We start from the raw sequence: 11,819 nt of genomic DNA, 5'->3' as shown, positions 1-11,819 counted from the left end.
AGGGAGGGAAGACAAATAATGAATCAATGACTTCTGACAAAACAAGTAGGCTACTTAAAATAGTACCTTTTTTTTCCCACCATTGTTTACCATTTCATGATTTTTATCAGTCATTTAGATGGAAAGCTTGATGGCGGCAACGCCACAATTATCAACTGAAACAACCACTGTACGCAGCTTGTTTGTAGGCAGGGCATGTAGGCTATATTTAAGCTTATATGCATAGGCCTGTCAAACAGCAGACATCTTACCTATTTGTAGCCAGAAAATCACAGGTATAATTAAAAACAATAATTAATGATGGCTGTGTTCAGTTTTGGTGTCAGTGTGCCAGCATGCGTGACACCAGGACTCTGTAAGTGGTGAAACTAAATGAAATACAGCCATTAATAATGTTATTAGTTTCACTTGTACTTTCACTGATGAATGCTGTGAGAAAAGCATTTAACAAAGAAAGGTGTGTCAGCAATGCTGGAGCAGTTTGTCTAGTTTGCTTCACCACACTGGTTAGTGCTGTTTCAGGGTTTATTGACTTGCTGGAGAAGCTGAGCAGCACCTGACCAACCAAATCATCCCAAACAAAGACAACTTCATCAATTTCCTCTTAGGAAGCCCATTTTGGTACAAAGTTCAACCTCTGGTACAATGAAGTACAACTTTTTAAGATGAAAGACAGCTGCCACATAGTATGCTGATGACATCTTCAAGCCAAACTGTAGTATGTTTCACAGATATTTCCACATGAAGAACGTGACGTGTGAATAGAGTTATTTGCAGATACCAAGGGTAATCTTGCCTGCACACATCTTACTCAAATTTTACAGAAAGAAGAACTACATTTTTTTCCAACACAGAAGTTATCACCTAGGTCAGCAGTTCACAACCTTTTTGGCTTATAACTCTTCAGAGCAAAGCAATGTCTAATCATGACCTCTCGTCACGTGTTGCGTATGTCTGCATGAGCAGATTAATCAAAAAGTGATGTTTCCTCTTCAGTTTGTCTCATTTCAATTGACTTTAGTGGTCTGAAGAGGTAAAACTACCCAGAATCATAAAATAAATAAGCAAAGGTTCAAAAACTGTCCGAATATAAACACAGTTGGTGCAGCAGAAACGTATCTTTTAAAGGTATCCTATGGAGTTTTTGACCACTAGTAGCGCTGCGGAGCAATGTTTTTACAAGTGGGCCCCCATTTTGTTTGTATCGTGCGCCTGAGACGAGATGCTCATGCATGTCTGTGGTGAGGTACACAGTCAGTGGCGGTAAGGGCAAAGAAGGGTAGCAACGTGCCAACAAAGGCAAGGGAGAGCACAGTAAGCTAGCTAACATGGATGTAAACACGTACAATTTCAAATATTTTGCTTTACAATTGATTTATGAAAAAAAACAAGGATACACTTAATGTAAACATAACTTAGTTTACTAGAAAACTCCACAGGGCATCTTTAATCATCTCAGGACCCGTCTGAAATATCCTTTGAGGCCTTTAAGGGGCCCGCAGGTTGGGAACCACAGACCCATGTTGTCCGTACATCAGTAGCTCAAAATGATGCCAATAATATGTGCCTAGTTTTGAAAACTGGACTGCGAGGCTGCACTTGAAGCGAAATGCTAACACACACAAGCTAACGTGCTCGCGACAGGAGGCTGATGTTCAGCTAGCCGGCGCGGCGTGTCACGTGTTCGCTACCTTCATTTCGCGTGTGTGCCTGGCAACATTTGCTAAATAGCACTGAACACAAGGGACAGGTGAGGCTGACGGGAATGTCATCATGTCCGTGGCATTGGCTCTGAAAATGTTTACACATACACCACGATACTGGACAACCTGAAATTTTTGACCTGGTGACCGATATCCTTAGAGCCATGCCACTGACATGGATAAGAACACCCCTTTCGTGATGTGTCCCCAGGTGCGCTACCATTACCCAGGCACGGGAAACACCTGCTGTGGCATCACTTGGGGGGAGCTGCGGTACGTCCTGGACCTTCCGGCCACAGAGAGCGGTACAGCAGCCCGAGGTTCCCGCCCTCCAACCTTTCAGTGGGCTCTTTAAGAGCAGAGCCTCTCTGCATCTGCTGATCTGTCAGCAGGCGCGGTGCCACCCTCCCTCCTCGTCCTGCCGCGCCTCGGAGGACTCGCTCGCTGTACATGCGCCCGAAGCGCCCGAAGCACCCGGCACGTCGGGCTTGGATCTTCGCGCGTTATGGGTAATCGCTAATCGAAACTAAAATGCGCCGGGCCCACCGTCCTCGCCACCCTGGGCTGTGCAGGTGTAAAAGGTAGCCGGACTGAGCTGCTGGGGAGGGACACGGCCACGCTTGATCGCCGGATCACATCTCATTCATGTTTCATGTGAAGCCATGACATTTTCTGATGCTCCGGAATGGCAGACTTCGTCTGGCGCACGCCTTTAATCCCGCTCACCGTATCTGGCCTCTTTGGTGGTCCGGCTGGCTCAGCAGCACTTTGAGTAAGTACGCGTGAGATAAACGGCACTACGCCTCCGACATTACTGTGTGTGAGACACCGAACGCGGTGCTGTGCTGCAGTCTCGCCAACCCGGAATGCCCTATAGCTGCCTATGCATCTCTAACATGGTCACAGCATCCGGGTGTGGAAACATAGTCGAATAATTTCGCTTAAAGAAGCGCTCCGTGTCATAAAATGTGTGCTGACTGACTTGTCCGCAGACGGCGGAGCGCAGTATGTCCTCGGCGGTGGTGTCCCGGCTGAGCGAGCTGCCCATGGAGAGCTGGATGTCTCACCTGCCATGTGCTCTGTGGGACACCCCCCTGTACCACCTGGCCATCCCTGGTAGGCTGCCGCAAAACAGCACACCCCGCCGTGTTGGTGAAGCTGTGGTGGAGATGTGTGTGTGTGTGTGTGTGTGGTGTGTGCGTGGTTTCAGTCCGCCTGCAACTCCTTACAAATTCTAAGACTGTCCTAGCTGCCGTCTAAAGGTCGACGACACATGTGCAGCATTTAGGGGAAAAAAAAAGGGGGGGGGGGGGGGGGCGCTGTAAAGAAGTAAAACATGGGCAAATTAAAAAATACTTTCAGCCTCTTGACATATGTGCACTTGCAGAGGTGCACAGCAAATTCAGAAATGCTTCACTGCACGTTTTGCTATTTACGCAGAATATTTGCCGTCAAGTTGCTGAATAGGTTTTGTTTTTGGTTGTCTGTGTGCATGTGTTTTCTTTAGTTGCAGCACTTTGAACTCTCAGGGTCACCATGGATGTTACATGAAACAATCACATGTCTAATGGTGATTACGTGTGTTATCTTTGCCCTGACTAGGCAGCCACAATGCAATAACCTACTGTCTGGATATGAATGACAGATCCCCCGTTGACCTCACTCAACCAGACATGCTTCAAAAGCTGGACAAATACATGAAGCCCCTTATTCGCCCCTTTGTGTACAAGTGGGCGATAACCCAGGTAACAAACCACAGAAGAAGACGCACCGGCAAGTTGTTACTCGTTGTTGATGTAATAATATTTTGAGCCGGACCTCCTAAAATGTGTCTTGCAGGAGTATACTATAAAGCAGCAGCTGGACTGTGGGGTCAGATACTGTGACCTGAGAATTGCACACCGGCCCAACGACAGCTCCACTGATCTTTATTTCTACCACGGTGTTTACACCACCCTCACTGTGGAGGTACGGTAATGGCATGCGAACACAAATGTTTACGAGATGTTGCCACAGTGACCTTTATGCTTCCGTAAAGGCCCATCTGCATCTAGAACAATAACCATAAAGAACAACAATACATTCTTGCTCAGCAAAGACTCATCACTGCAGTGAGATACTAAAATCCTCTTGCTCCTGCTTTCTAAGACTTGATTGGTTATAAATGTTTTATCGTCTCTGAGTCGCTCTAAAATCAAAACCACGGTTGTAATTTTGGAGGTTTTTAATGCGGTGCAGTTACTGCAGCGGGGACACAGCACTTTTATTTAGAATTTTGCTCTTAAGCCCATTTCTCACATGCATCTCCGTAAATTATATGGCACCTTTCTGTGTAATTTTCATATGGAGCTAGAAACGGCTTTTAGGGTAAGATCGAGTGTGTGTGTGTGTGTGTTAGATGCTCATGGGTCTAGCAAGAACAAAAGCTGCATCCTTCCCTGGAAACATATGTGAAAGGTGTTTCCCTTGCATTCTTACGTGTAGCAATGTGATGAAGCCACGAAACGGGCCTTTATTTGTGACTAAATCAGCCAGCAGATATATATAAAGCATTTTTACACTTAACATGTCCCTAAGCTACGTGGGCTGCGGAATAGGTTTTTAAAACCTTGTATGAAAGATAAGAATGCTCTTCACTCACCGTTGCTCTCCAGCAGAACGGCCAGATGAGTGCCAGACCTTGCAGTTTTGGCAAATTCCATCATGTAGTACACGTCTGTTTGAATGCCAGAAATCACATCCTACAAAACAATGACCCTGGCAATGTTTTATGGGTGCTATTAAACTATTAAACTATTAAACAAGACTGCCAATTGTGTATTCAAAGATGGATTTTTTTTTTTTTTTTCTGACAGACTGTTCTAATGGAGATAAGAGAGTGGCTGGACGCTCATCCCAAAGAAGTGGTCATCCTCTCCTTCAGCCACTTCCTCGGCCTGAGCCAGGAGCTCCACATGCTGCTGCTCACAACCATACGCAACATATTCACCTCCAAAGTCTGTCCCAAAACGGTACAGCTTCTCCTCCAGTTTTTGAATAAGGATTTAAAGAGTAAGGCTGGCAATATTTTAGATTTTTCTCAACAAATCCCATGAAAAGACCAAAACCAACAATGAATTGATCCCACTAACAGGTATTGCCTGTGTGGTTAAAGCCTGGTTTACCGTATTCCTTTGTGCTGTAGATCTCAATTGTGCTAAACCTATTAAAAACACATCAATGAGTCACACTGTTGCACTGGATGACATGTTCCTCCGTTACGATCGACATGGGCACTCTAGTTTATACGCCCTGTCTTAATGCTTTAAATACTCAAAAGGGTTTAGCACCCACAGCTAAACCTAGTTCCTAAACAATGCACTATTTACTCCTGTTTGAGGAACGTCTGGTTAAAAACTACAGTTCCCTGCTGATGAAACTACCGTAAGTATATATTTGTTACTCACTTTTAAAGAGTTACATCTTAAGTAGGAACCAGTGAGGCAGACAGGGTAGGGAAGTCAAAGTATGGAGAGGTGGACTGACACGTTCTTGGGTTTGATCTTTTCTTGGGATTCGTTGACAGTAAGAAAAATAAAGAATAACGCCAGCCTTATTCTTTAAATACCATTTGAAAAAAAACTAACCCAGAACATGAAAATAAGCCTATTATTCTGCTGATTTCAGGAAGCGTTAACCCTGCGAAACCTGTGGGCTTTAGGCTACCAAGTGATTGTATCCTACGAGCACAGTATTGCCAGCTGTCACAGCGACCTGTGGCCACACATTCCTTACTGGTGGGCAAATAAATGCAAAGCTGAGTCTCTTATCGAGGAGTTTGAACACAGGAAGCAACATGGCAGACCAGGTAATCTGCTGCCGATTTTAACACCAAACATGGGCCAAGGCACAAAATCGAGGATGTGCTCCTTCTTACTCACAGCTGTAATTGGCCTACACTGCTCGTAAAATCCCATGTGTATTTTGTGTTTCAGGAGGTTTTTTCGTCACAGGAATTAATCTGACAGAGGACCTGAAATACATCTGCACACACCCGACAGAATCCCTGAAGGACTTGGTGATGTCCACATATCCGACTCTGCTCAGCTGGGTTAAAGAGCAGACTCCCGGCTCCAGAGTTGGCTCTCTCAATATCATTGCCGGGGACTTTATCGCAGAGAGCCACTTTGTACCAACTGTTGTTACACTGAATGAGAAACTACTGAAATGGTCCTCATGACTTTTCAGCAATATGCATTATTCTACAAAAGAAAAATGTGAATCACAGCATGAAATACACGAGCTTGTTTTCTTAAGAGGGACAGAAAAAAAATACTCAAGTACTTGAATTGTTCATTTAAATATAAATTCACTTATTGAAGGCAGTGAAATGTATACTTCAGTCTTAAAGCTGCTTGGAGACTTTTGGTATTTTGACCTGCAGTTGTTTGTATTACATTCAGTTCCCTATTTATGCAATGCATTGTATCAGTTTTCACGAGGCAGCGAGGTGGCCGGATTTATGTTATGGTGACCAAAGCAATAATGATAGAACTAATCTTACCTTAATGTAGGCATTTTAGATGAGTAAGCACAAACAATGTATTCAAAGAGCACATATGACTGTAATGTAGGACATAGTCTTTTATAAATATGACGTGGGCAGCAAGTTTAAGATGTAGCTAAACTGTATCACTTACAAGACCTGTATTTATCCATAGAGAATGTAGAGAAGAAAGGAAACTTGTGCAAAATGCATGGGTGAGTTATTTGCATGAACCCAACCATGACTGTTGTAATTATAATTGACTTTATCCAACAGGTTAGACCTTGGTTTGAAAAAATGCTGCACCACTGTGCCTGTAGAGATAAGCTTTTCAAATAAACATGAGTGTTTTTAAGCAAATTATCTCCCTCTATTCACTAACCTTGCAGACAGACAAATCGATGTTTCCTTTGAAGATACCGGTGCTGGACTTTTGCAGTATCTTCTCACCGCGGCATTTGTTGCAATATATTTGATTAATAAATTGCTCAAATTTAAAAAAGACAACATTAATCAAATTCGAATTATGAAACTAAATAGGTCCTGATATTTTTAAATTAAGAATTAAATTTCATTTTTCTGTCTTTTTGAATTTGTAGTTGAATTTTAAGATAGAATTGCAAAAGAAAAAAATGTTTTTGTTATTTGATTCATTTATGGGTCTTCCAGTCATATTACATATTTCATTATATGTCATTATGTCATTGATATTTCCTATTCATTTGTTTGCTTTAACATTTGAGTATTCCATTTTATGATCATTGTCATTTAATGGCATCTCTCTTTCATTAAGGGCATGTATACAGTTTGCCACCTACACATTAAAATCCAAGCCACAGAGCAGCAGCCAACTGATAGCAGCAGTGAAGGCTCTGATTGGCCAGAAACCCACTGATACTTTAAAATGTACAGTTTCTTTTTAGTCCATGGGGCGATGTAAATATCCTCTCATATCATTTAAAGCCAATGTGGCTTTAAATGATAGGTCTGACCCACAGAGTAACAGGAGATTTCACTGGCTCACAGTTGTTTCCAGTGTTGTGAACGAAGGCCACAAGAACTTCTTTTGTCAGCCTGCTATTTATTTCTAAATGCTTCATTTGAAGTAATCAACAATCATAACTCACCACTGAAAGTGTCTACAGTTATTTCAGTAGCATGGCCCAGCGTCAGTGTGTTCACATATGAACAATATATCCAAACAGCTACGGTTAAAGAACTCAGATGTAGTTTTGAATGTCCAGGGTTATGGCTTTTTTATTCATACTGTACTTATTAAATCAAGGACTTTGCTGTATCCTGCTTCCTGCCTTTGCCGTTTTTCTACACCCAGCTAGGTGCTTCTCATTTTGGGTGATGGGTGATTGATATATTGAAGAGTTTGATCTACTGTAGGGAAAAGTTGTCTCTGATTTTATGATGGAGGGATGCGTGAACATACTCGACATCGACACTCTCCCATGACTCATTTCGCTCCTTTAAAACACGATAGTAATGTTCATCCAAGATTAAATGAAATCAAATTAAATGAAAAATTTGAAAATTGAAAAGTTTGGGATGTTACGTGTGGCAGATCAGACAACAGACAATTCACGACTTATAAGCCTCAGAGACTGGAAACGTCAGTTTTTACAACCTAAGTAAGAATCGTTATCACTGATAATAGTTTCCTATGCACATGATAAAACGGCTGCTGAGACAGGAGACCCACTGCGCATTTTTCATAGATTTTCGAAACTAAATCAAATCAAATGGAGAAGACAGTGTCACAACGTAACGCTAACGCTAACCAAGCTGCCCCACGTTAGCGAAAATGTTTGACTCCGGCAGGATCGAATAAACAATTGATTTCAAACTGAAAAAATGCTCGTGGGTTGTACAAGCAATTCCAAGAAGCGACCCAATTAAATCACATTAAAGAAACTCACGCTCGACTTCCTGTTTGTTTTTTGTTTTTTTCCTGTCTGATATTGGCCCCGCCCCCTGCGTTGCTAAGTCACAGCAACCCCTCAGGGGGCTCCTTCGGTAAAGGAGCTCGAACATCAGGGGGGAAGTGTACATGATGCGTTTAAAGGCGCTTATTACATAGAAATGCGGTTCGCTTAATTGTCCTAAAGAGAACTCCCCCACGTTGACCGAGCTGCTAGACTAGACTGCTAGACACAGAGTAGTTTTAGCTGTCGGTCAACGAGGCGGAAATCCAAAGTTTGATCTCCCTCCTGCTCCTCCTCCTGTGTCGTGCAGTTTTGGGGTCGATCATTGAAAGGAGACACACTGAGGGAAGGAGCAGGACGGATCATATGATAACCAGCCTCAGCGGGCTTCTCAGATCTATAGTCCCGACCTGGTTTTAGTGAGTCCCCCCACTGTGCGACATGGATCCCAGCTGCCAGGACTGGATGTCAGCGTTACCCGAGGAGCTGTGGGACGTTCCTCTGACAAACCTGGCCATACCTGGTATGTAATGTAACAATACAGCAAATGTAGACATCAAATTACGACTGACATACTATGGAATAATAAGACTCACACAGGTAGACACTAATTAAAACAATCAAATATTATTTAAAAATATTAGCAAATAGAACTTTAGGGTTAATTAAAGTGTGTTTCGAACCTTCATTTGCTTTGCATTTCATTCTAATAATAAGGCGTATGGTACCAGAAACCAGTCTCTCCCAGTTGTGAATTGGTAAGAGGAACTTTCACAGCTTTAATGCGTCTGTTCGCACCTCTTCACGCAGGGAGCCATGATGCCATGAGTTACTGCCTTGACATAAACTCCCCCCTGGTCAGGTCTGAATCGGACATTTTCAGGCTCCTGGATGGACTTTTCTACTGCTTTACAAGACCTGCCATTTTTAAATGGGCTACCACACAGGTATGTGTGGTATTAAAAGTGTAAAGTACAGCACCAGCCAGACCACTTGTGCTGATTGTACATGTAATGTTGTGAGGACTCCTATGGGACTAAGAAGTTATTCCAGTCGTGTTTTTGCACTCCATTTCTCAGACATCACTTGGCAGAAAAGCAGGTTGACCAGTTGGCTCAGTGAGATGAGTTTTTATTTTTCAGGGTTTATAGGTTATCCAGTTATATCACTATAATAGCCTCACTTGCGATTAGGCACTTTATTGCTGCTGTGTTGTGAAGGAGGCCTGTTGATACACGGCGTCGGAAGACTTCATGTAATTTCCAGCATAGCTCTGTGCAACATCTACCTAAGCAACGGGTCTGATCAAACAGAATAACAGAAAACACCTGTGAAGGTGTGTGTGGGGCATTTAAAAGCTCAAGATTTCCATCGTTTTCTTTCATTTCAACCCTGTTATTTGCACAAAACTGGAAATCTTTGAACTGATGTTTATTTTTCAACCATTGTGCAGTCATTTTGTTGTCATTGTGATAGAATTTTTCAAAAACTCACTTTTAAATTAGTCAGAAAAACCAGGAACCAACAAACCAGATTGGCTATTGATAGATGATTTCACAGAAGTACAAACCTCCAATAACAGATTTTTCCGCCACTAGGGGCAGCGGAAATCAGCTTTGGACACTATATTCACATATCATCACCTTTTAAGTTGATATGACCAATTTGTCGGCAAAAAGGCGCTCAGTTACACATTTAGCAGAAACAAAGAAACATTAGCAGTTATTTAGTCGAATTTCCGTCAACCTGACAAATGTAAGTCCAATATTCACTCTTCGTTTAGCTCTGTTTTGGTCACCACCAACCGTTGAAGAAAAATAAATATAAATCTTATAAATGTCTTCTCTTATTTTCATCACACTGGCTCTTTATCTGCTATATGGTCCTCTATCTTCTAAATCTAGTCACTTACTTTGTTTGTCTACTGTTAGGTGCTAGGTGCTTTTTCACTGAAATTAGCTGCCTACTGTAGCTGGAAACTAGGCTGACGACAGTGGGAACTGAAACAGTAAATTTGCAGCTGGTACACCAAAACAATGAGCTGAAAGAAGCTAAACCACTCTGTAGAGCTGAGGGGAACTCTTGAGTCGGGTTCATTACTGCAAGTGCCCTCATTCATATTACACATAGTCATTGGAGTTTTCCGACCAAGACAAAAAGTGAAGGGTTCCTAAGACATTTCAGCAGCACAGTGCTTTGTGAATGTGGGTTAAACGACCTCCGTAACAAGAAATCACATGCACCAGAGGGAACATCTGTTTGTGGTACTTGTGATACATTTGATATCAATTACAGTAAAATAATATATGTAATTCTCATGTGGTATAATTACATATTTAGTGCCAAAACATGTATTATGGAGTTATAGTGATAGAAACAAATTACTCTTCTCTTCAGGATAAGAGCATCGAGGTGCAGCTTTCAATGGGGATTCGGTTCTTTGATCTCCGCATTGCACACAAACCCAACGACTCATCCAGCGACCTGTATTTCACACACGTCATATACACACATTTAACAGTTTTGGTGAGTTTAATAAAACTAATTAAAAATGTTGCAGTTTGGGCCTTTATAGTGTGTTTATAGTAAATGTCCTCCCTTTGCAGGAAACACTGTTCTCTGTTGCCGCCTGGCTAGAGTCTCATCCAAAAGAGATTGTTATCCTTGCTTGCAGCCATTTTGAGGGAATGGATGACAGATGCCATGAATCATTCATTTTCTCCTTGAAGAAGCTGTTCGGCTCAAAACTCTGTCCCCGGGAGGTCAGTTTTCTCCTTGTACAGCTGATGTACGGTATAAAAACAACACTAAGCCTTAACACATCTAACCTGGCCTCTGCAGGAGTCAGTCCTGACCTTAAGGAGTCTCTGGGCGTCTGGTTACCAGGTCATTCTGTCCTATGACTCCCAGACTACAGTGAGACATCAGGAGCTGTGGCCTGACATCCCCTACTGGTGGGCCAACCAGTGCACAGCACAGGGAGTGATCAGTTACCTGGACAGGAAAAAAGATCTGGGGCGTCCAGGTGAGTTTAGCTTACACTCAAAGAGTAGACCACGTGACATTAGAGAGTGAAAAACTTTTAGCCTATGAAGTGTGTTTCCTAGTGTGTTTTCATGTACATACTAGTTATCAGTCTGGATTTTTTTCCCCCCAGAGGGCTTCTTCGTCTCCGGCCTGAACCTGACAGCTGATAAGTACTACATCACCACGAACCCGAAGCAGTCCCTGCAGACGCTGACTTTCAGTAACTGGGAGCATTTGAGGAAATGGCTGGAGGAGCAGATCCCCGGGTCGGACCCCAAGAGCCTCAACATCATCGCAGGAGACTTTGTGGGGCCACTTCCACTCTGCTCTCTGGTCATTGCACTGAACCAAAAACTTGTACGGAAGAATGCCCGTCAGATACAAAAACATTATTAGCTGTGATTTTATTCCACTGGAGCTGATGCCAAAATAGCTGCTATATACCTCATTTTTCCTTTTCTGTATTTCTGTCCATTCATATGCACTTTTGTCTACATTTAAAGTTGAAACTGGAAGAAATATTTTTACAAAATCTGCGTTGTGCAGTTCTTACATTCATTTAAGGTGTTTTTTTTTAAATCCCATAAACATTCTGTATGTGTTGAATCTACAGCCCTAATGTGCAATTTA

At 42.6% G+C, this 11,819-nt stretch overlaps 2 protein-coding genes across 5 annotated transcripts; both read left to right on the top strand.

Annotated features, from left to right (window-relative positions):
- Nucleotides 1-1,246: 1,246 nt before the first annotated feature.
- plcxd1 (phosphatidylinositol-specific phospholipase C, X domain containing 1) lies at nt 1,247-6,568 on the top strand. Of its 4 annotated transcripts, XM_040127690.1 has the most exons (8): nt 1,711-1,750; nt 1,915-2,475; nt 2,696-2,819; nt 3,306-3,448; nt 3,543-3,671; nt 4,559-4,714; nt 5,370-5,550; nt 5,678-6,568. In XM_040127690.1, the coding sequence occupies exons 3-8, from the start codon at nt 2,711-2,713 to the stop codon at nt 5,920-5,922; spliced, it is 963 nt and encodes a 320-aa protein (XP_039983624.1). In that variant the 5' UTR covers nt 1,711-1,750; nt 1,915-2,475; nt 2,696-2,710; the 3' UTR covers nt 5,923-6,568. The 4 variants fall into 4 exon arrangements, with proteins under 4 accessions (XP_039983625.1, XP_039983623.1, XP_039983624.1 ...); XM_040127691.1 differs by lacking the exons at nt 1,711-1,750; nt 1,915-2,475 and adding an exon at nt 1,247-1,263; XM_040127689.1 differs by having other exon boundaries at nt 1,705-2,475.
- A 1,636-nt stretch (nt 6,569-8,204) lies between these two features.
- Nucleotides 8,205-11,809, top strand: si:dkey-66a8.7 (PI-PLC X domain-containing protein 1). Its single transcript, XM_040128267.1, has 6 exons — nt 8,205-8,685; nt 8,973-9,109; nt 10,560-10,688; nt 10,769-10,924; nt 11,004-11,187; nt 11,320-11,809. The coding sequence occupies exons 1-6, from the start codon at nt 8,604-8,606 to the stop codon at nt 11,583-11,585; spliced, it is 954 nt and encodes a 317-aa protein (XP_039984201.1). The 5' UTR covers nt 8,205-8,603; the 3' UTR covers nt 11,586-11,809.
- Nucleotides 11,810-11,819: the final 10 nt, after the last annotated feature.

The sequence above is a fragment of the Xiphias gladius genome, chromosome 6 (genome assembly GCF_016859285.1).
Source record: "Xiphias gladius isolate SHS-SW01 ecotype Sanya breed wild chromosome 6, ASM1685928v1, whole genome shotgun sequence".
NCBI lineage: Eukaryota > Metazoa > Chordata > Actinopteri > Istiophoriformes > Xiphiidae > Xiphias > Xiphias gladius.
This window is presented reverse-complemented; position numbering and strand designations above follow the sequence as displayed.

Coding starts and splice junctions, on each gene's coding strand:
- plcxd1 (XM_040127691.1), top strand. CDS start 2,711: ATGTCCTCGGCGGTGGTGTCCCGGCTGAGCGAGCTGCCCATGGAGAGC. Junction 2,820..3,305: donor GTACCACCTGGCCATCCCTG/GTAGGCTGCCGC, acceptor TGCCCTGACTAG/GCAGCCACAATGCAATAACC. Junction 4,715..5,369: donor CCAAAGTCTGTCCCAAAACG/GTACAGCTTCTC, acceptor TGCTGATTTCAG/GAAGCGTTAACCCTGCGAAA.
- si:dkey-66a8.7 (XM_040128267.1), top strand. CDS start 8,604: ATGGATCCCAGCTGCCAGGACTGGATGTCAGCGTTACCCGAGGAGCTG. Junction 10,925..11,003: donor CAAAACTCTGTCCCCGGGAG/GTCAGTTTTCTC, acceptor TGGCCTCTGCAG/GAGTCAGTCCTGACCTTAAG. Junction 11,188..11,319: donor AAAAGATCTGGGGCGTCCAG/GTGAGTTTAGCT, acceptor TTTTCCCCCCAG/AGGGCTTCTTCGTCTCCGGC.